This window comes from Thunnus thynnus, chromosome 9, assembly GCF_963924715.1.
Source record: "Thunnus thynnus chromosome 9, fThuThy2.1, whole genome shotgun sequence".
NCBI lineage: Eukaryota > Metazoa > Chordata > Actinopteri > Scombriformes > Scombridae > Thunnus > Thunnus thynnus.
Window position 1 is genome coordinate 29,565,245 of NC_089525.1, and position 20,725 is coordinate 29,585,969.

The 20,725-nt window shown below is 40.4% G+C and overlaps 1 protein-coding gene across 1 annotated transcript in view; it reads left to right on the forward strand.

Annotated features, from left to right (window-relative positions):
• The window catches only part of LOC137189887 (polycomb group RING finger protein 3), a 65,383-nt gene that overhangs the window by 12,846 nt on the left and 31,812 nt on the right, over positions 1–20,725 (forward strand). The window contains exons 2-3 of the mRNA XM_067600000.1: positions 13,157–13,266; positions 18,645–18,762. Of these exons, the coding sequence (XP_067456101.1) occupies positions 13,252–13,266; positions 18,645–18,762 (133 nt within the window). The 5' untranslated portion in view covers positions 13,157–13,251. The remainder of the gene's footprint in view (positions 1–13,156; positions 13,267–18,644; positions 18,763–20,725) is intronic.

Sequence of the window (20,725 nt, forward strand, 5' to 3'; positions counted from 1 at the left end):
CACTACCAACACGTGTTTGTTTGGGATAAACTGAAGAGGATTCTTGTGTAAATGCGCCAGTTTGATTGACAGTTAAGACCTCAGAGCGACAGCGCAGGAACAACACAGCTACTTGCACCGGAGATGCCTCCGAAAATCAAAACAAAACATGATTTAAACAAGTGTTTCGTTAATGTTTTAGTGTTTTGAACATGCAAAAGAATGAAGTGCAGGGAGAAACAGCTGGAGATAAATGTGGTAAATCAGCTGTACAGTGTTTTACTGTCAGTGCATCCGAAGATAAGTGTGACCATCTACACCAAACATGCACCGCCTAGAACTACTCACAAGCTAAACCAGCATTCATTGATGTATTAATTGATTCTTTTTTTACATTTTTTTGGCTAATTAAGGGAAGTGCAACAAGTTTATTAACACAACATCGACATATCACCTAAATAAGTTATGATTAATGTGTCAGCAAACAGTTGCCTCTTTACAAATCCAGCAGTCAGAGAGCATCATGAGTACGGCTGCAACTACCAATGATTTTCATTATTGATTAATCTGCTGATTATTTTATCGATGAATCATATGGTCTATAAAATGTCTGACTGTTACAATCAAGTCAAAGGTCATCTTTAGATGTCTTATTTGTCCAACCAGCAGTCTAAAACCTAAAGATAATCAGTTTAATGTCACATATGACAAAGAAAAGTATTCAATCATCACATTAGAGAGATTGAAAAGAGCAAATTTGTTCGTTTTTGCTTCAAAAAATAGTTGCTGATTCATTTTCTGTCGATCGATTGATTGTTGATTGATTTATCATTGCAGCTTCTAGCCGTTTGTGGCCACCTGGTGAATACAAGTCCAGTCTTAACTCTCCTTTTTAGCTCTGTTGTGGTCTCCACCAGCTCCTGAGGGAAATATCTGGCTCTTCAGTTGCTAAATTCTCGGCTAGTCGCCATCTTTGTCTTTCTGCTGTTTAATTCTGGGAAGCTAGAGTACAGCGGGTTTATTGGAGCTTTGCCGAAAACCGCTGCCTACTGCGGAAAAATGATGCAGACGAGAGCCGTGAGATTAAACCGAACAGAACGGAAACCAAAACAATGAGCGGACAGATGCCAAAAAAAAGTCTTTACAGCCGAGAGGAACAGCAGAATCTGGTGATATTTCTTTGCGGGTTTGTCACGATGAGCAACTCCTTCCACGTTACACACAGTCACATGTCTCATTGTTTGTATAAAAATATTGATAAGTGCTCCTTTAACAAAAAACTACATCGAAACCTTTAACAGATTATTGAAAAAGACTGGACGACAACTATAAATTGAAGTCTAGTCATTGGAATAAGCTCATATAAGACAATATAATTATTAGGACTCACTATATTTTTTGGCAGATGGGGGGGGGGGGGGGGGAGGAGAGCAGGAACAGTATGTGTCAGCAGATTTCTTCAGAGCCTCTGTCCCTCAGTCAAAGCTTATCTCTGTTGCCTTCCTGCCGTTGGGGTGGCCCGTGTGTCCCGAGCCTCAGGGTGTTAAGACTGTTTACCCTTTGATATCTTCTGTCAATGCGAGGCTGTGTTCACGCCCCCCCCCTCTCCGTCCGCGCAGTAAGACCACCGCACGCTCTATAATAACGCCCGTGTTCGATAACCCGAAGGAGCTGGATAACAAGCCCATTTGGCGATGCTAATAGCACACGCCATTTAGTGGAAACACTTATCCAAAGCTCCTTACAGTGTCATGAGTGTATGCATTTTTTTTTTGTGCTAGCTGATCCGGTGGGAATCCCTAACCCTTTTAACATGAGTGCCGTCTTCTACCCATGGAGCCTAGTACCAAAAAGAAACCACTAACCCAGATAGTGTTACTGCTGTAATCTACCCAGTTTTCCCCTCCAGGATCAATTTAGCTCATCCCATCTTGAGCTACACATGACTGCAACTAATGAAATGATAAAAAACACCCCTGGTCCACACAGTTCATTGTATTGTTTGATCTCCACACATGGGACAGACACGCTCCGCCTTGCAAATCTTTTGCTAATGTGCTTCTTTTCGCTCCAAGCAGCACAATAACATGTTTTTACACACAGATAAGCACACTGGATTTGCTTTAAACTGGCTGTTTTTTCTTATCCATCTTAGCTCCTGCAAATACATAACAGGAGGCTCTACATTCTGCGCAGTGATAGTTTTACATGCTAGCTCATCAGAGGGCATCGGGGTGTCACAGCGATCGATAACAGGATCATTCTGGCCTTCAAACATAGACTCAGTCGAGCAGAACTGTCTAAAACGGACGAAGCGTGCGTCATCGCTTCGGCCTTGGATGCATGAGGTCGTGTTGATGATAAAGAAAAGAGTCTGAGTCATGAAATGTTTGTTTGAGCTTATAAGGAATAAGAAAATATCATAAGAAACCCATCTGATGTCCTCGTCCAACACATCTGAAACTGAAAGACCTTGGTGTGAATTAGTCACACTCAAATGAAAACAGCTCAACACTGGTATGAAATTGAGCAACCAGAGAGAATGCTTAAATGATTAATGGGAAACCATAAAATTCCTATTGTAACCCTTTGATAGACAGATATTTACACTGACTTCAAGGCTTTATTCTCAAAAATGCTTCATGTTGATTGAAGAATAATAACTTGACCAAGTAAGATGCCTTGAGACGCCTGTTAAGCATCAAGAATAAGGTGCAAGTGTGTGGATTAAGAGTGAACGGTGTGCACTTAGATTCACAGGTTCAGGTCTTGGGTGAACTGCAGTGATCTGGTATTTATATGCTCGATAGACAGACAAGAGTATGAATGTTTGAACACCGGTGTTGTTCATCGTCCCGCATCATATCCAAGGTTTGTTTGTGAGGTGATTTTTAGATCGATTCTTTCTGAAGTAACTATTAAACAAGAGCTGAATGGAAATTCATCGGCAACTATTAATTGTTCTAGTTGTTTTTCAAGGGAAAATGACATCATCCATGTCTCTTCCAATCCAGCTTTTCTTTGTATTATATAATTGTAAACAGAATATCTTTTGGGTTTTGGACTGTTGGTTGGAAAACAATCAATTAGAAGACATCACCCTGGGCTCTAAGAATTTATGAAGGTCATTTTTCACCATTTTATAGACTCATTGATTGAAGTGTTCTGCAGAATAATCTACAAGGAAAATAATTTAGTTGCAGCCCTAGTAATTTGAAAGTATTCTGGTTAAGATTAAACTTGTGTAACTTTACTTATTCTGCTATATGGAAGCTGTATTCTTAGAAAAGGCCTGGCTGTAGTTAGTGTCAGTGGGGATAGTTGAGCATTTATTCCCTGAAAATGAACCTTTTTCTTCACGTCTGATGAATTCCAAACATGTTCATCGACAGTGTGTCTCAACAGCTTCTTCTTCTCCAACCGTATTGATTTTTGTCACAGAAAATTTACCTCCCATGATGGCTCACTACCTGAAAAACCGTGGATGCGGCCGTCTGTCTGGCGGTGTAACTTCCTGACTTGTCAATGCGATCAGACGTGTGAATCTTGGCTTCTCTTAACACGGCGCCTCCGGGAGAGACTTGTTGACACGGAGAAGTACTGCGTGCACCATCTCTCCCATATCTCCCAGCTCTGTTCATTCCTGATACGCTCTTAGCTCCGAGAAAAAAACAAAAAAAAAGAAGAAAAATAGATACCAGTCCTGCATCATAGGAACATTTTGTTATATCTGTTGTCGTTTTCGGTGTTATAAAAATTGTTTTTCAACCTTTACCTACAGATATTTGAAGCATAATTTGAAGAAGGCCACGTCCTTCATCACACTAGAGTTACATAAACACCTAAAATGTGCATCAAAACAGACATATAGTGCACAGTTTATGTTTTAAGGTCTGTTCTTTCTGTGTTTGTCTGACCTGCAACCCTATTACACTTTAGCTTCTGTAATAATACTAATAATAATAATAAACTTTATTTCTGTAGCGTCCTTCAAAACCAGACTTTCAAGGTGCTTCACAAAATGCAACACAATGAAGTATAGATGCAAGATAGAAACATCATACACAGAAAATGCAATAAAAACAGTGGTGAAACATAAAGAGATAAAAACAAAATATTCAAAGAAACAATATTAAAATATTTGAATAGACATTATAAATATATTATATAAATGGCAGTGTGTACAGGTGGGTTTTTAAAAGCTTTTTAAACAGAGACTCAGCTGATCTGATGCTGAGGGGGAGTCAACAACCGTCGACAACATTTGATTCTCTGATCTGAGGGGTCTCGGTGCAGAATAAAAGGGGTTAGGAAGTTCTGAAATCTGTAATGAGCCAGACCATGTAGGGATTTAAAAGTAATCGATAACATCTTAAATTGAATTCTGTAACAGATGAGGAGCCGGTGTCGTTCAGCCAGGTCGTGTTTGCGAGAAGCCTCGTCGCCGCATTCTGCACCGACGGGCGACCGCCGCATCGTTTAGGGCGAGTAAATAATGAATCGCGGTAGTCTAGGTGCGGAGGAGGAAACGAGGGTGTGGATGGAGGACGGAGTCGTCGGACTATGTTTTGTATGCTCTGTAAGTCCACTTTTGGCCTTCGCAACCTTAAACTCAAGCTTAATTATTCAAGTGTTGTTGCTTCTTGGCAGCGCGGTACGGCCTCCTGGCCTGCTGCAGTCTGCTTCTCTTTGGATCGCGTCTATTGTCTGACTGATTTCCCCAGACACCGAATCCTGGCCGGAGGATTGAGGGCTATCAAACAGAATTAAGATGAGACAATAGCTGTGTGTTTATGTGTGTGTGTGTGTGTGTGTGTGAGACGGTGGACGCGGTCATGAATGTGTGAGAATAGTTAAACTCGGGGCAAAAAAAAAAAGTATTTAAATTTTGCGTGTGTGTGGCCTAGGAGAGTGTGTGTGTGTGTGTGTGTTTTTTTTGGAAGTGAAGCCAAAAGCTCCCACAACAAGAAGAGGCCTCTCCTCCTGGCTCCGTCCACTGATGCAGGCCTTCAGTGTCCGTCGCTCCAGCTGGCAGCCAATTTATACCGAGGCCAAACACTCCAATACCCACAGGCAGGCCAACAGGGGCTCTTTGTGATGCTAGAGTGTGTGTGTGTGTGTGTGTGTGTGAGAGAGAGTGTGTGTGTGTGTGTGTGTGTGTGTGTGTTTCCTTCTGAGTTTGTGTGCCTCTGTGTGTGTACTTATCAGCTACTGAGACAGTTGTTCAGCTCATGATTGACTGCAAATGCTGTTAATTTTCAGACTTGGCTGCATCCAGAGGACTTCCATCAGCGCGTGTTTTCGCGTCGGTTAAGGAATGAATTACATTACATTAAGGGCTCGCAGTTAACAAGTGCAGTGGAAGCTGTAAGGCATCTGTGTGGCACTCTGATATCAGTAATTAAATATGTAAACAGAGATAAAGGAGTGTTTGAAATTGTTGGACGAATGATCGATGATGGTTTGGCTGTTCCTAGAGCGTTGCATAATTCATTTTTTTTACTCTTTATATGGACTTTTTTGGAGATTACTAGACTCAGGCGGTGTATATCTATCCCTCTCAGATGATTCCCCACTTTCATGTGGTCTGAAGGGAGAAATATTGTATGTATGAAATATATATTAATGTTCTGCAGACTTTAAATCATGTAAATTGTCATTTGTTGTGTTACTTTCATGACCCGGAGCATGTAAGGCAGCTGTGGTTTTGCAGTTGTTGCTCCTTGTTGTAGAACATGATTGATAAAACCAGAGCGGCTGATTTCTAAACTCAGGAGTTTGTGGGAAACGGTTCCTGTTTGACGGGTTTCAGTGGGAGGATGCGTGATGAACTCCACCTCATTGTGAATCACTACAGCGTGACAAAAAGGGCCGTCGGAGTGGGAAGAGATCCACGTAGAGGATCCTCTCAGCTGATGTTATTGCTTTATATCAGAGTCTTTTAGAGAACTTCATAGTCATAGATATGCTTTCTGCATCTAGAGGGATGTTTAAAATAAACTGCACTCTCTTGTCCTTGGCTGCAACTAACCATTGTTTTCATTATCTGTTGATTACTTTCTCCATTAAACGACTAATTGTTTAATCCTTAAATTGTCAGAAAATGGTGAAAAATGTCAATCGCTGTGTCCCAAAGCCCAAGATGCAACATAAAATGTCTTGTTTTGTCCCGACCAACAGTCCAAAACCCAAAGATATTCACTTTACTATAATAGAAAACTAAAGAAACCAGAAAATATTCATTTAACAAGCTGGAACAAGAGAATTTAAGACTTTTTTTCTTAGAAATGACTCCAAAACAATACAGAAACTGATATATTTGTTTGGTTTCACAGTGTTTCCCACAGTTTAGAGTTCTTTGTAGGAAAATACAAAAAATTAAAAACACTTGGGAACATTTTTAGAACTTTCAGCAGCATCTCTTGGCCTTCATCAGTGGATGGAGTTTGTTCAGACAGCTGATGTCTGTTTCTGGTGTTCATTCAGCTTGCTGTTGGATGACTGATGTCGAGATCCCCACAGCTGTCACATGTGATGTCATGATGATGTCATACACCACTCCAGGAGGTCTTTAGAGTAGCAGCAGAGATGTTAAGGTGTTGAATGGTTCGTGTTAGGTCCTGACTCCTTTAGACTTGGAGACTATTGTTAGAGAGAGAGTTCAGCCATGTCAGAAAGTCCCACTGTAGCCGCGTTTCAACCGCAGGAACTTTCTGGGGACTTACAACCTTTTTGAGGAACTCAAGTTCTTCAACCTGTGTTACTGTCCAGGGACCAGGGTCTAAATTAAGCTCCAGGAAGATTGTTTTACCCCCCCCAAAAAAGTCCCTTCTGCAGTGGTAGTACTTCCCAAAAATACAGGAACTTTGGGGGGTGGGGTTTGCAAGGACGATCATCACTGATTGGTCAAACACAGAAACCACAGCTGCTTCAAGCACCGCCTCATTCACAAAACAAGGAAGGAGCAGTCGGTTTAGGACGAGGGGAGGGCGTTCCTCTTCACTTGATTATGTTAAAAGTAAAGTTAGACTCTGTTGTCGGCTCTTCGACTCGTTTTAAAAAAGACGAGAGAGAGAGAGAGTGAGCAGAGGTGGCGGTGGCGAGAACAAAGCAGAAATAAATAACCATCAAACACTCGATAGATGATTTACTGTGGAAACAGACGTTATTAGTTTCAGTTCCCTCCTCTGCATTTCTCCTTTTCATTCATTCGTTTCATCCAGCTAATCCGGCAGTAAATACAAAGACAACATGACAAATCTGTGTTGTTTTGAATTCAGATGTTATCTGCCGGGGTAGGCCGCCCAAGTAGAGAGCCTGCGTATGGGAAACACTGGTTTCATGACTTCAGAGGTTTGATCAGTGACATTTAATTTGATCAACTTTAGGTTTTAACTTGTTACTCATGTGTCTCCTGAACAACAGATGTATGAAACAAGTTTTCAAACAGTAAACAATATGCAGTTGATTGTACGTCTGTGCCAGTGCGGTGCAGTACTTTAGTGGTAACTGTGGAAACTGGTAAAAATGTCGCTGCACTGCTGCCACCGAGATGAATATCTGACAGAGTCGTTTAACAGAGAAGAGAGAGCAAAAGTGGTGGAAAGCAATAAAAACTGCAGCGTAGGTTCGTTTCACATCCAGAAGGCCAAAGGCATAGCAGTGTGGCATTTCACAAAACCCCCCTTTAAACTTTATTATAGACCCAGACTTGAACAGGATCTGATACCTGCCAAGCGGCCAGCAGAGTGTAAAACAGCCAACAGTATACCAGTATAACCTTGCTGCTGATCCTCGGCTGGTGTTGTGTACGTCTGCTCTTTGACAATGGCTGCGTGGAAAAGATTTATGGCCTTAGATGATTCAAGCAGAGAGACAGTGTAAATAAGAAATGGCTCCTGCTTGCTGAGCGATCGCAGAATTAGAACGTATTCACAAGCGGTTATGACAAAGGTTACTGTCTCTTCCTCCCTGACAAAATACACCAGCAGCTAATATTTGTGTGATTATGTGCTCTAAATGCAATAAGCTGGTCCTGTTTTACTGCACAACTGGCACGGTTTCAGTTTTCAGCACAGAAGTTTGCTTTAACAGTGCTGCTGCTGTCCTAATATCTGACAGGTTCTTTTCTTAAAGGGGCCATATTCTGCTTTTGTTATTTTTATACTGCTGTGATAGCGATTGTTAAACATGGTCAAAACCTGAAGCACGCATATGTAAAAGTGATACCTGCAAGTCAAAAGCCAGGGCAAAGTTACCTCAACTTCCTCCTCGTGATGACATCAGATTGTTCACGCATGCCCACAAACGGTTGTCTGTTCCGTAGCCGCCGAGGTTGTTCCTCAGGTTGTTTAACGTTGTCCACTCTCGTATTTTGGATCTGACTTTGGCTCAAAAATGTACAGATATATTTTAGAAGTTGATATTTTGAGTAAGGAACGAGAAAAGGAAGTGAAAACCTGAGACACCGCTTCCAGGAGCTGACCAATCAGAACTGAAGGGGCGCCTTAAAGAGACAGGAGCTAAAACTGCCTGTTTCAGACGGAGGCTGAACTGAGGGGCTGCAAAAAAGACCAGTTTAAGATAAATAAGGAGTTTAAACTGTAAATCACGAAAAGATATTCCAGTAGAGCCCCAGAATATAAATATTGACCTAAAAATGTGTATGATATGTCCCCTTGAAAAGATTATTTTAGCCTTTATTGCATTGTTGACAGACAGAGAGGGGGTATGACATGCAACAAACGTCCTCAGTCAGAATTGAACCTTGTACGTTGTAATCTTGATGGTTTCCTTCCTCTGTCTCTCTTCAGGACCATTAACCAGTAATGGTATGTGTGTGTCATGCTGACTAATTTTCAAGGGCCACTCTTTCAAGCCATGAAATTTAAAGACCAAGTAAAAAGAAAAGACACAGCACACATTCTGCAAATTGTTATGTATAGTCAAACGCCAAGCTTTTAAAACTGTGAAAACGCTGTATGCACAACGTATAAATTTTAAGCCCTTTATTTAAACAGAAGAGGGCAGTGTTCACATCCTATATATTCACCTTTATCATTGTTTCCCCTTTGAAAGTGTGGTTGTTAAAGGGTGTTAGGGCCAATATTTTACATGTAAAGGTAAGTTTGGTGAAATAATAAGGCCGCTACATAGACAGCAGAATATAGAGACCAAACCAACCAACAATAACAGCAACTCAAAACTATGATCGTTACAAAAAATGAGCTAAAATATGATATGTTTTTTTCAGTTTAACCAACACATGAACACCATAAACATGATTACATGTGTATTTATGCCATCAGTGACCAGTATCAACAGTAGTATTAAAACGGTACCGTCAGTTTATTCTTCCATCTCTAGAGATGTTGAAATTTCAAACTCAGTGAACTCCTAACTGAGCTATTTTCAGACACAAGTGTAAAAATCCCCGGCGTCGCCATACTGTGCTGAACTAAGCGATGTGGTTTTCATGACCTGATAAAATTTACTGATAGCCTATGAGACTCAACTTATTCTACTTCAAAACTGATAGAACACCCAAAGCAAAAAAAAAAAAAAATCAACAAGTGAACTTTTTAAAGTTTGCAAGTTTGGCCTCCAGCACTAATTATGCCTTCAAGATTTGATTGGGACGCAGTGACTTAATCACTTGACAGCGCTACACTAGTTAGTTGAAGTTTGCCCTGACAGTGATTACTTTGGCCCTGATCACTTTTCACCCACTAGCCGAGAGCAAGGAGGAAATACTCCGAAAAGAATTTATGAAGTTTAGTTTTCATGTCCTCCCACAAGGTAGCGTCTCAAGATTGAAATCATCCTTGCACATGACATACAAATCACAACTCCATCAACCCCATTTGCCTCATGACCTGATGGTCCGATGGTGATATTCATGGTCATGCTTGAGGGAACAGGTATGGGCAGTAGCTGTCATTGTTGGGGCGTTTGATTTCCAGAAGGCCACGGCAGGGGTCTGCATTCAGGTCTGTGACTCTCCTGAGTCCATAGAGGAAAACCTGATGGACTGTGACTTCTCCCACCGGCTCTAGCTCGACTCCTCTTTTCACGTCTTCTGTCTGGATGAGCTTTTTTTTTGCGTAGCGCAGAGGCGAGACACTTAAAGTCTGAGCACCTCGAGCAGACCCCGTTTGAAATTCGATGCAGTTACGCGGTTCGGATCGTGCCTCCTACCACTCTTTCCTGGTGCTCTGGTGTCTTGTTTCCTCCTCAAGTGGCAGAGCTTTCATCATGGGAAAGCTTGAGCCCTTCATAGACATCAGACGGCTCTTTTGGCAGCACAGAGGAGCAGTTGCACAGCTGAGGGGGATGAAGGAGAGAGAGGGAACGTTGCCAGAGAGGACGGGGGGTGCTCAGGGTCTGGTAGGTGAGAGCAGATCCATGTAGGAGGTTACCAAATTCAGTAGGCACATATTCCACATATGTTCTGTTTTGTCTCCAAACGTCTCACCATCTTGCAGTTGCTTCCAGTTCCTTTCTTTATATTTTCCAAAAAGAGAATTTGCAAAGGGCAGAGGAGAGGGGTTCTTCAGGAGAGTATCTGGTTTGGGGTTCGTACCTAATTCACCTTTTACTTTTTGTTTTGGGGACTTTCATCCTAATTTGCTGTAATGTGCAAGAGTGTAAAGGAGGCCAATAAGATGTGAGCAGTCATGGTGAAGGAATTTCCCCTGCGGTGATTCAGGGTGGCTCGACAGCGTGGTATGTGGTCTATGTGGTATTAGTGCCAGGTTTTTTGTTTTTATTTTTAAGAAAATCAAGGTATGTTAGTCTGATTATGTGTCGGCCGAATGGAGCAACAGTACCTGACGGACACGGAAACAACGTTGGTCTACAGCCGCATCCCCTTAAACCTGGGATTTATGAATGGAGTCTGGCTGGATGCGCCTTTAGATTGTATGAACCTACGAGGTGTGTCACAATATAGACGCTTGATTTCAGCAGGAGCAGTTTTGACTAAGCATCAGAGTTTGTGGTCTGAGGATTTATTTATTTATTTAGTCCAACCTTCTAGGAATGTCATACTCAGTGGTGGTGGATCGCTGCTATAATGCTCTGAGGGAAACCATATTTTCAAGAGCGCATATAAATGTATTAAAATTAAATAAGAAGACAACAAATAACAAGTGATGAGATTCAGTTTATTCTACTTAAATTCACATCCGACAGTAAACAACAGAACACTGTGAAGAGAAAATGTGAAATACGTTGACAAGCGAACTCTGAGGTTTGATTTGGATGCAGTGATGTCATTTATTCGACTGCTTATGTATCACTTGATGCTTGTCACTTGTCCTCTCATCTGGATAATGAAACTGTAAGTTCGGCCTTTTGAACAAAACAAGAGCCTCTTATTGTTGCTAACGTAACTCATCACCTGTTTGAGAGGCTCATTTTTACACATACAAGGGTTTGTTTGCCTTTGACCTGACAGTTGTGCTACTGATACCCTCAACTTAGACTGACATCAAAACACAACAGTTTGTCGTATGTCACTTGCCTCCAGACATTGTCATTTAATACAACCTTGTGATGATAAACCAATCAGAAAAGACTAGAATAACGCTCATTCACTGAACAACAAATAAGACAATGAAAGGTTAAGTTAGCAGTGATGCTCTTGCTCCGCTGTCATATTACTGTATCATTGATGCAGGTTGATCATAAAACCACACAACATTAGTTACTTTTTAACGTTTGCACAAGCCAGTGGATTAATTTGTCATCTGACAGCTTTAACAGTGCTAATACTGATGTTAATGTTGATTGCACACTTCATGTTTGCTAGTGTAACAATGTTTTCAGTGCGGGCCGGGCAGGCACCTGGTCTTCAACATCATGGATGTGAGCTGTAATCCACTGTATGAATACGGCCTGTGCTCCTGTGTACAAAGCCAGGTCCTTAAAGAAATGTAGAGCTGCAACAATTAATCGATTAGAAAAATGCCAAACATTTGCTGGTTGCAGCTTCTCAAATGTGAGGATATGAAACTTTTATGTGTCACACATGATTATAAGTTTTGGACTTTAATCGATACAGAAAATAATCGCAGTTGCAGCTGTAGCTGATATTACAGCCAATTATTCCCCATATAGCTGTAACGTTCAGGTGTCTGTAAACTTTTGGCTATATACTGTTGCTGATTTAGAGAGTTTTGGTTCTCTTTCTCACTGTAGGGGTATTTCACCTCGTCTTGATTTCACATTCGCTTTCTACATGTGACACGTTGAGCTTCTCAAGCATAAATAACAGCTCGAAAGCAGCTGTCAACATCTGTCTTCTTCTAACCCTCTTATCCTCCAGGAGTTATTTCACGTTATTAGCGCAGACACTTTATGTTCTCATGTTCTCACTTCAAACCTGCTCGGCGTGAACGCGCCCTTAACTCAACCCCACCGCCGACAAATAAAACATTACATCACAGAGGAGTCACCGCGTGTCATGCGACGCCAACATCTGTGTGAAGCAGTACAGTGTGTGTCCTCAGCAGCCCCCCCCCCTCCACCACCGCCACATTTCATCTCTGTAGACTAACTGGGCTAATTTCACAGTCTGATGAGCAGACAGAGGCAGGCTGGTAGACTTAACATTGTCACCGGAGAGTTTAAAGGCAGTTTTTTTAAAAAAAATGTGTGTGTGTGTTTAGAGGAGGATGAAACAGCGGTGGTGGGTGTCCGCCTGGCTTTCCCTCTTCCATCGTGACCGGAGTGGTCGGACTCCTACAATTAAACATTGAATCACAGTCATCACTGTTACCCGCCTGAAAATCAGACACAAACGTGTTGCCCTCTGTGTAGGACGAGCACAACTTTCAGCAACACTGTACAGTAATAACTTTGGTTTTTAAAGTGGTGTAACATGACACTCTTTCTTTCTTGCCTCTCAGGTGTCAATCAAACAGCGTGGGTGGCACCTCTGAGTCTCCTCTGCCTTTTTTTTTTTTAAGCTATTTGCATCTGCACAGTGATTATTCAGTCTCCAGCAATATTTGGGTCATTTTTGAGCTACTGGGGCCTCTTTTCTGTTCTCTCCATCACTATGCTGGCAAACCCTGATTTTCATTCAAAGTAATAACACCGGTGGGATTTCTGAATGATTCTGTCTAACAGAATGAATAAATGATTTCTTTCCCTCTCTCTTCTTTTTTTTCAGGCTCCGATGAGAGGCTCTCCATGATGCGGAGCTAACAGTGTCGGCCGCACAACCGCAGGAAGAGACGTGGCCGCTGCACCATCCACAGTCGACGCATGGCGGTATTAGGGGTAAGAACGGCGCTGTTTCCTCTCGTCTCGACCCTCTGTGCTCAGACCGTACGATCGATCGACAGGTCATGACGCGAGGGCTCGGATTGAATGTTTACACGGAAACCCAAAGGGGGTTTTTTCTTCTTCTTTGTATGGATTTCCAGCAGACTAGATGTCTCGCAGTTTGCCTCTCACAGGAGGACAGAACATATTTATCCACAGACAAATCCAATAAAGCGTGTTGAGGTAACTTTATACTGGATTGTGGGAACTGCTTCAACTGCTAGACAGCTGACTTACATTTCTGACATGCCAGAAATCCAACCGATCATCCGAGAGTCAGATTGTTGGATCGTTCAGGTAATCAATCAGGCGTTGTGACCTCAATCGGCATGTGAAACGACAACCAATCTGGCAGAAATATGGCCTGATTCTAAAATTGGGCAAAATCGGTACAACGTCTGTCTGACTTTAGTTAAGGAAATGTCTGGCAGAGGCCTTGACAACAGACAGAAGTGTGTTACTGAACATTTTAGGCATTTACTGGTCTATACTGGGCCTTTATTGGACATGGGACATGTCTTTGTTTAGGTGGTTGTCAGGAAAGAATTTCCTGCGTATCAACATGTTTCTAAGACTTTTAGTTGAGTTATTCTGTGAGAAATGAAGGTTTAACATTTGACTACAGGTAGTAAAGCTTCAGTGCTTGTTTTTATTCTTTCACTCATAGATTGAGAGATTACAGGGTCATGAAATCCCTTTTTTAAAAAGTCTGCAACATCTCCTGTTCGATGTCGTTCCTGTCTCTCTACTCTCTCCTTTTCTGTCACCTCCCTACTGTCATCTCACTAAAAATACGTGTCACCAGATGACAAAAACCCCCACCATTTACCTAAAAAACAAATCTTTTTTTAATAGCATCTCTGTTCGACCGGTGTCTTCATCTTCCTCGTGTCTATCCCGGCGTCTAGACACCTGCACATTTTCAGCAGTCAGCGAGGATTTCAGAACAGGCTGTAGCTTCTAAATGATGGATGTCAGCCGTCTCACCGGGCAGAACCAGACATTATGTGAGAGGTAGTTGTTGGTAATTTCACATCTTATGATTTGGCTGCAACTGTCTGCTGTTGTAGTTCTGTTGGTTAGTCACACACTCAGTTACCATGCGTTCGCTCCGCAAGAAACCCTGGTCGATGCGTCGTCAATCAGCCTTTGTGGGGAGGAGAAATACTGTACAGTAATTGTATTTTACCCCGTTGTTTAATTGGTTGGCAGGCCGCCACGGTTGGCGAAGTGACAATAGAATCTAAACTGATTGAAATTCACTTTCTTCAGCGTTATAAGTGAGAGGAGAAGTAACAAACTGGTTGTAGTAATGTTTATTTGACAGTTTAATAGTGGGCAGGGAGTAAAAATTACTCTGTGAGAGCCCAGCAGTCTCCTCAGTAGTGTCACACTAGTTTGAATCAAAAGAAACACTTTAAAAGTTAAAAAACACATTTTTTTTAATGTTTGAAGTTTTCTCTGCCAGTCAGCTCATCACCATCATTTTGGTGTTTTTTATTATAAGAGCGATGATAAACTGACATCCATCATACTTTCACCTGTCATACACTTGATGACATTTATACACACTGACCGAGCACGTTATTAGTCACACCTGTACACCTGTTTATTGATGCTGTTATCCAGTCAGCCAATCATGAGGCAGCTGTGCACGGGTCAGGAGCTTCAGGTCATCTCGACTTCGCTAAGATTGTTGGTGCCAGACGGGCTAGTTGGAGTGTTTCTGAAACTGTAATGAAACATGTAGTGTTAATTGATTATCTGCTGATTATTTTCTTGATTTATCGGTTTGTCACTAACATGTCTAGTGAAATAGTGAAGTTATTATAGTTTTCTTAGAGCTCATGGTGACATTTTTAAATGTTGTCTTTTATCTGAGCAGCAGTCAAACGTCTACTATCATGTATGAAGACAGAAAAGCTTTAAATCTCCACATTTGAGAAGCTGCAACCTGCAAATTGTTGTTTTTGCTTTTTAAAAAAAAGATTAGTTGATTATCAAAATGATTAATTTTTGTGTTAATCGACTAATTGTTGCAGCTTTTAACATATAAGCACAAATGATAATCAAAGTTTTGAAACTAGATCTTGACACAGGGGCCGTCCTTACAACCGGGGCTGCAACTACCAATTATTTTCATTATCAATTAATCTGTTGATTATTTTCTTGATTAATCGATTAGTTATTCGGTCCATAAAATGTCAGAAAATGGTGAAAAATGGCGACCTCTGTTTCCCAAAGTCCAGTATGACACTTCAGATGTCTAGTTGTGTCCTGACCACCAGTCCACAAAGACGTTCAGTTTACTGTCATAGACGACTAAAGAAACCAGAAAATATTGACGTTTGAGAAGCTGGAATCAGAGAATATTCTTAAAAAATGAGTCAAAACAATTCATCAACTATCAGAATAGTTGGTGGTTAATTTAATAGCAGGCAGCTAATCAATTAATTAATCATTGCAGCTCAAAACTACATGAGGTAATAAAGCAGGATCCACTTTCAGGTCATTATCATGTCAGCTGATTCTGTGCTTTAATAGTTCATGTTCACAAACAAATGTTGCACAAATTTTGAACATTTTGAGAACATATTTGATAGAGAAACACTAGAAACCGTCTCCGCTGTGGACCGACACAGAGCTCACAGACCTGTTGACACATCAGCTGAGATTCTTGTTGATCACGTTTCTTACTAAGTAAAAACCACAGTTAGTCACTCGGTTACTCAACACAATTACTCAGCTTCTGTGTGGCAAATCACTGCTTTCAACACGGTTCCCATATTCATCTTTTTTAAAGCATGAATCACCAGCTGAGCTCCCCGTCGCAGCCTGTTAGTCCTGCTCGCAGGAACGTGCGAGTCGACGTGGTTTCAGCTGATCCTGCTTCAGTAAAACACTCTGTACGTTCACGACCATATTTTAATGTCTTGTGTGAAGCGTCGTAGCGTCTCTGCTGTAATAACGAGCACACAGCTGCGTCGCATTTTCTTCCAGGAGACACACGAGCAGGAGATGAAAACCTAGAACTTACAATAACTGCAGCAGTAGCCCCCCTGGGCTCAATAAGAACAGACATAGAAAACAATGAAGCTCTGCTAGCGGACATAAAATGCTGCAGTAATATAGAAGCTAATGTTCCTTGTTATGATTTTTGGGTGCATTACTGCTGCTGGCGGTCCTCTCCTCCTGCTGTGGGTTTTTTTTGTTTAATGCTTGACATTGCAGGTGGACGAGCAGCAGGGCCAGCAGTAATTGATATCTATCATGTTATCCAGAAAGCAACTGGACCATCAGTCGTTTGAGTCACATGAGTCCAGGTGTGACTCATGCAGGGCTGCAGCTAATGATTATTTCCATTATCTGTTGATTTTTATTGTCTTTTTATTATTTGATAAGTTGTTTGGTCCATAAAGTTATGAAAAATGTTTGGTTTGTCTCAACTTACAGTCCACAACCCAAAGATATTCAGTTCACTATCATAGAAGACTGAAGAAACCAGAAAATATTCACATTTAAAGGACTAATTCACAATTTTTCAAGTCAGGAGCCCAAATGAATATTGACATGTTTTTCTTGCTGTAATCATCCCTGCTCTTCATACTGACCATTACATAAAGCACTTGCAATGTCTGTGATGGGGGTAAAATCCACAAAATGTATTAATAAGTTAATTTAAAGCTAATATTAGTCAAACCAAGTTGATATCTTTCAAAGTTACTGTCTTTTTAGTGCCAGATTCCCTCTTTTTTTTCCGATCCTTCCACCGCAGCTGAACAGGAAAATACTGTCCGTCGAGACACAAAGAGGGAATTTTTTCTACTAAAAAGACCGTCTCTCTGGCAGACATCCACTTTATTGGACTAACTCAGACTGCTGAGGCTTCATATTAACTTCAGATAAACTTTTAAATACATTTTTACTCAAAAATGAGGACTGTGGATTTTGTCCTCCTCTTACATTGAAAGCACATTTGAAGGGGATCTTTTAACTTAGACACCTGACTGTTGTTTTACAGACCAAAAAACGAACTGATTAATTGAGAAAATTAGTGATAGATTAGCCGCTAATGAAAATAATCATTAGACTCAGTGTTTTTGGATAAACTATGAGCTGGAAGACTGAGAATCTTCAGAGATATCAATCAAGATATGGCAAATGTATTCAAAGTTATATATGTAGTCATTATATCAGACTAAATACTTATAAAGCAAAAACATGATAGCTTATTTGAAATGAATTCTCTCTACAAAGGGCTGTTCAGTCATTCTGGAGAGAAACAGGATTACAAGTTGAGTCCTAAAAATAGACGACAGGCGAGGAAAAGAACAACTGCTGCAGTTTCACCACTCTCACCATCTGTACCGACAGTTACAGCTGGTTGTTTCTGCAGTTTTTTTATGTGTGTTTTGATGATTTAACATTTATACTGTAACTTGTACCACCTGTTAGTTAAAATAACAAATAATGAATAAACATGAAACATTTCCTTCAACAGATATCAGAACTTCCAGCAGATATTAGAGACTCGGATAGAAGGACTGTGAAACCTTACATTTAATATTCAGACGAGTGTTAACTGTAAAACCTCAAACACACAGAAAAGTCTGTTTAGTTTATTTTTTATATTTAAACATAAACTTTTTGGCTGAAGCTGTTTTTAAAAGAAACAATGTAGTTTCTCTTCCTGTAAGGTCACACGAGGCTAAAATAACTTCAGCTACAGTTTAAAGGGTTTAAAATAAATTTGGTTTAATATCAACTACAACACAACTCTCTCTGTGTGTTTTAGAAATGACTGAGTGAACAGGAAGTGACACATACAGTGGTGTTGTCAGTGGACAGATAAGAAATGTCTTATTCATAACGAAAATGACTCACATTAATAACTGGGTAAAATACAGGCTTTATGTTTCAAACTGCAAATAACACAAATAAATTTGTGTTTGAAACGTTTTACATGTTGTTAGAAAAGGTTTTCGTATAATTTAAAGTAAAAACACTATAAAAATACTCTTAGTGCATAAAAAATGTTAGTTTTAGTGAAGGTAAGTCAGTGTTAAAGGTAAAGTTAGAGAGTGAAATGTGCTTCAAACAGAAAAGACACTGTTCATTCATTACATGTTAATGTGTGAACAGTATTTAAATGTTGTGGTTTATCACTGAAATATTCCAGCTGATGCAGGAAGGAAAGAAAATACTTTGATGTATAAAGTTACATTTCATAAAGAATTTGCTCCTGATGTTTCAACAAGATTTAAAACCATTTTAAAAATGATGTTTGGGTTTTGTTGAAAAGCTTTAATTTGAATCTTCTTCTTCTTCCTCAGAACCCCGACATGCTGACGAGGAAGATAAAGTTGTGTCACATCAACGCCCACATCACATGTCGTCTGTGTGAGGGCTACCTGATCGACGCCACCACCGTCACCGAGTGCTTACACACCTGTGAGTCACCTGCTCACACACGATTTCATCTGTCTTTCTATGTATTTTTTAAGTATTCTTTCCCTTTTTTCCGCCTGTTGTTCTTGTTTTTTTCTCTCGTCAGTTGTTTCTCTTGTTTGTTTGACTCACGCTGGCTGTATTTTGTCTCTCAGGGTTTTTTTACCTCCAGGATTTTTCCCCCGACGGGAGGAATCCTGGAGACAGAGTGATGCCTCTGAGATCTGTGCAGCTCTGTTAAAAGCTGCACTTTGACTTATAACACTACCTTCAGTCTGTACAGTCCTCACCACCGGTTATGAAGTAGAAGAAGAAGTTTTTCAACCTGCAACTTAATGTTTCCCATCATTTCTATTCATGCACAGCAGAGTTTCACACATATATGTTTATTCTTTTAAGCAAAACGCTCTCATGCTTTATATAAACGTCATTTTCTCTACATGAAACCTTAAGCAAGACACACAGGATTACAGAAAATGTTACCGCCACATGTATTAGCCCTCAGACGAAGGTGAGAAGATGTCATCCCCTGTTCACGCAGCGGTGCATCATTAGCCGGGTATTTCCAATAAAACGGGGCGATATCGTCCGTCTCCGTCTGCTGTCAGAGTCATTATGCCGTCTGGTCAGAGCCTCGAGTAAAAACCCGCTGCAGACTAAAAGCTGGATGTTGCAGTTTTTATTTCCTCGAGTTGCACAGCATCCCTTCCAATAACTCTCTGTAGGATCCTTCCCTAAAATAACTAACGTAGTGTTTGTCTCAGGCTCTTTCATCCTAATGAATTTTCAAAAAATCTGTAGCACAAACATCCTCAGCAGGGTTTTTATGCTCGTGTGTAAACCCCCAGGCCTGATTTATTGGCTGTAATTAGTCTATTTTCAGCTTGTTTATGCAGGAGTGTAACTTTAATAAAGTGAAGTGGAATAACAAGCTGTCATAACTACTTTAATATAGTTTTAGAGACAAAAACAGATGTTGTGTCATCAGAACAAGTCGAGGATATTTACACCCCGTATGGGATCGACTGTTTTGAATTTTTTCCCCTAACCCGGTGAAACAGATTTAGATGGGAATTTCCTAAACTTAATGAAAAACAAACCCTAAAATAAAATAGTAATACAAAAACTAAGCAGGTTTTTCTGCAGCTACTCACATTTCCTCTGCTTTATTTATTCATAGAGCGCTTTCAAAACAAAGTGCTTCATGAGGGCAGAAAAATAAAAAAGACAAATCATAAAATCATTAGATTATAAAAAAAAACAAACAGATAAAATCAGTGAAAGATAAAAGAAGAGAGAAAATGTAAAAGAAATAAAAACAGAAATAAAAAAGTCTCTCAGATAAAAGTAGGTTTTAAGAAGCCTGAAAATGTATATTGTGCCTGAAAATAAAATGATTATTTATATTCCTAAACCTCTGCAAACATCTCAGGACATAATTGGACTTTCTTAAACGTTTTAAACATGTCATTCATAACTGTTTTGTTGCTCTGGGAAAGTGTCATCAGGGGGAAAACAACTCTGCTTGCACTACTTACTGTTTGCTTCTGGTTTTTCTCTGTGATTACAGACGCAGTAATTCGATTTTTGGGACTAATTTTCATATATTCAGATTATCAGTGGGTTGAAATACGTCTCGCAGCGACTCGTGATCCGAATCTGCAACAGTAGACAAACAGTAAAAAAAACGCCGTGCAGCTCCGTCTTTAACAGATTGTTGTGATGTCGCTGCCAAACCGTGTGGAAAAGAATCAGATGTGATACAGTCGTACAGTTGTTTTCGTGTGTTTTATGGTGCATAAAAACGGTTTGCACTGATGCAGAAACGGTGTTACCTTCTGTCCTGTGTGTGTTTATCAGTCTCAGTCTTACAGGCTGTGAAGTTCATTACACATCAGGAGTAAAAATATGAATGAGCTGATTTGTGTTAATTAACTGTTAAGAAAAGCAAACAAATGCATAATCT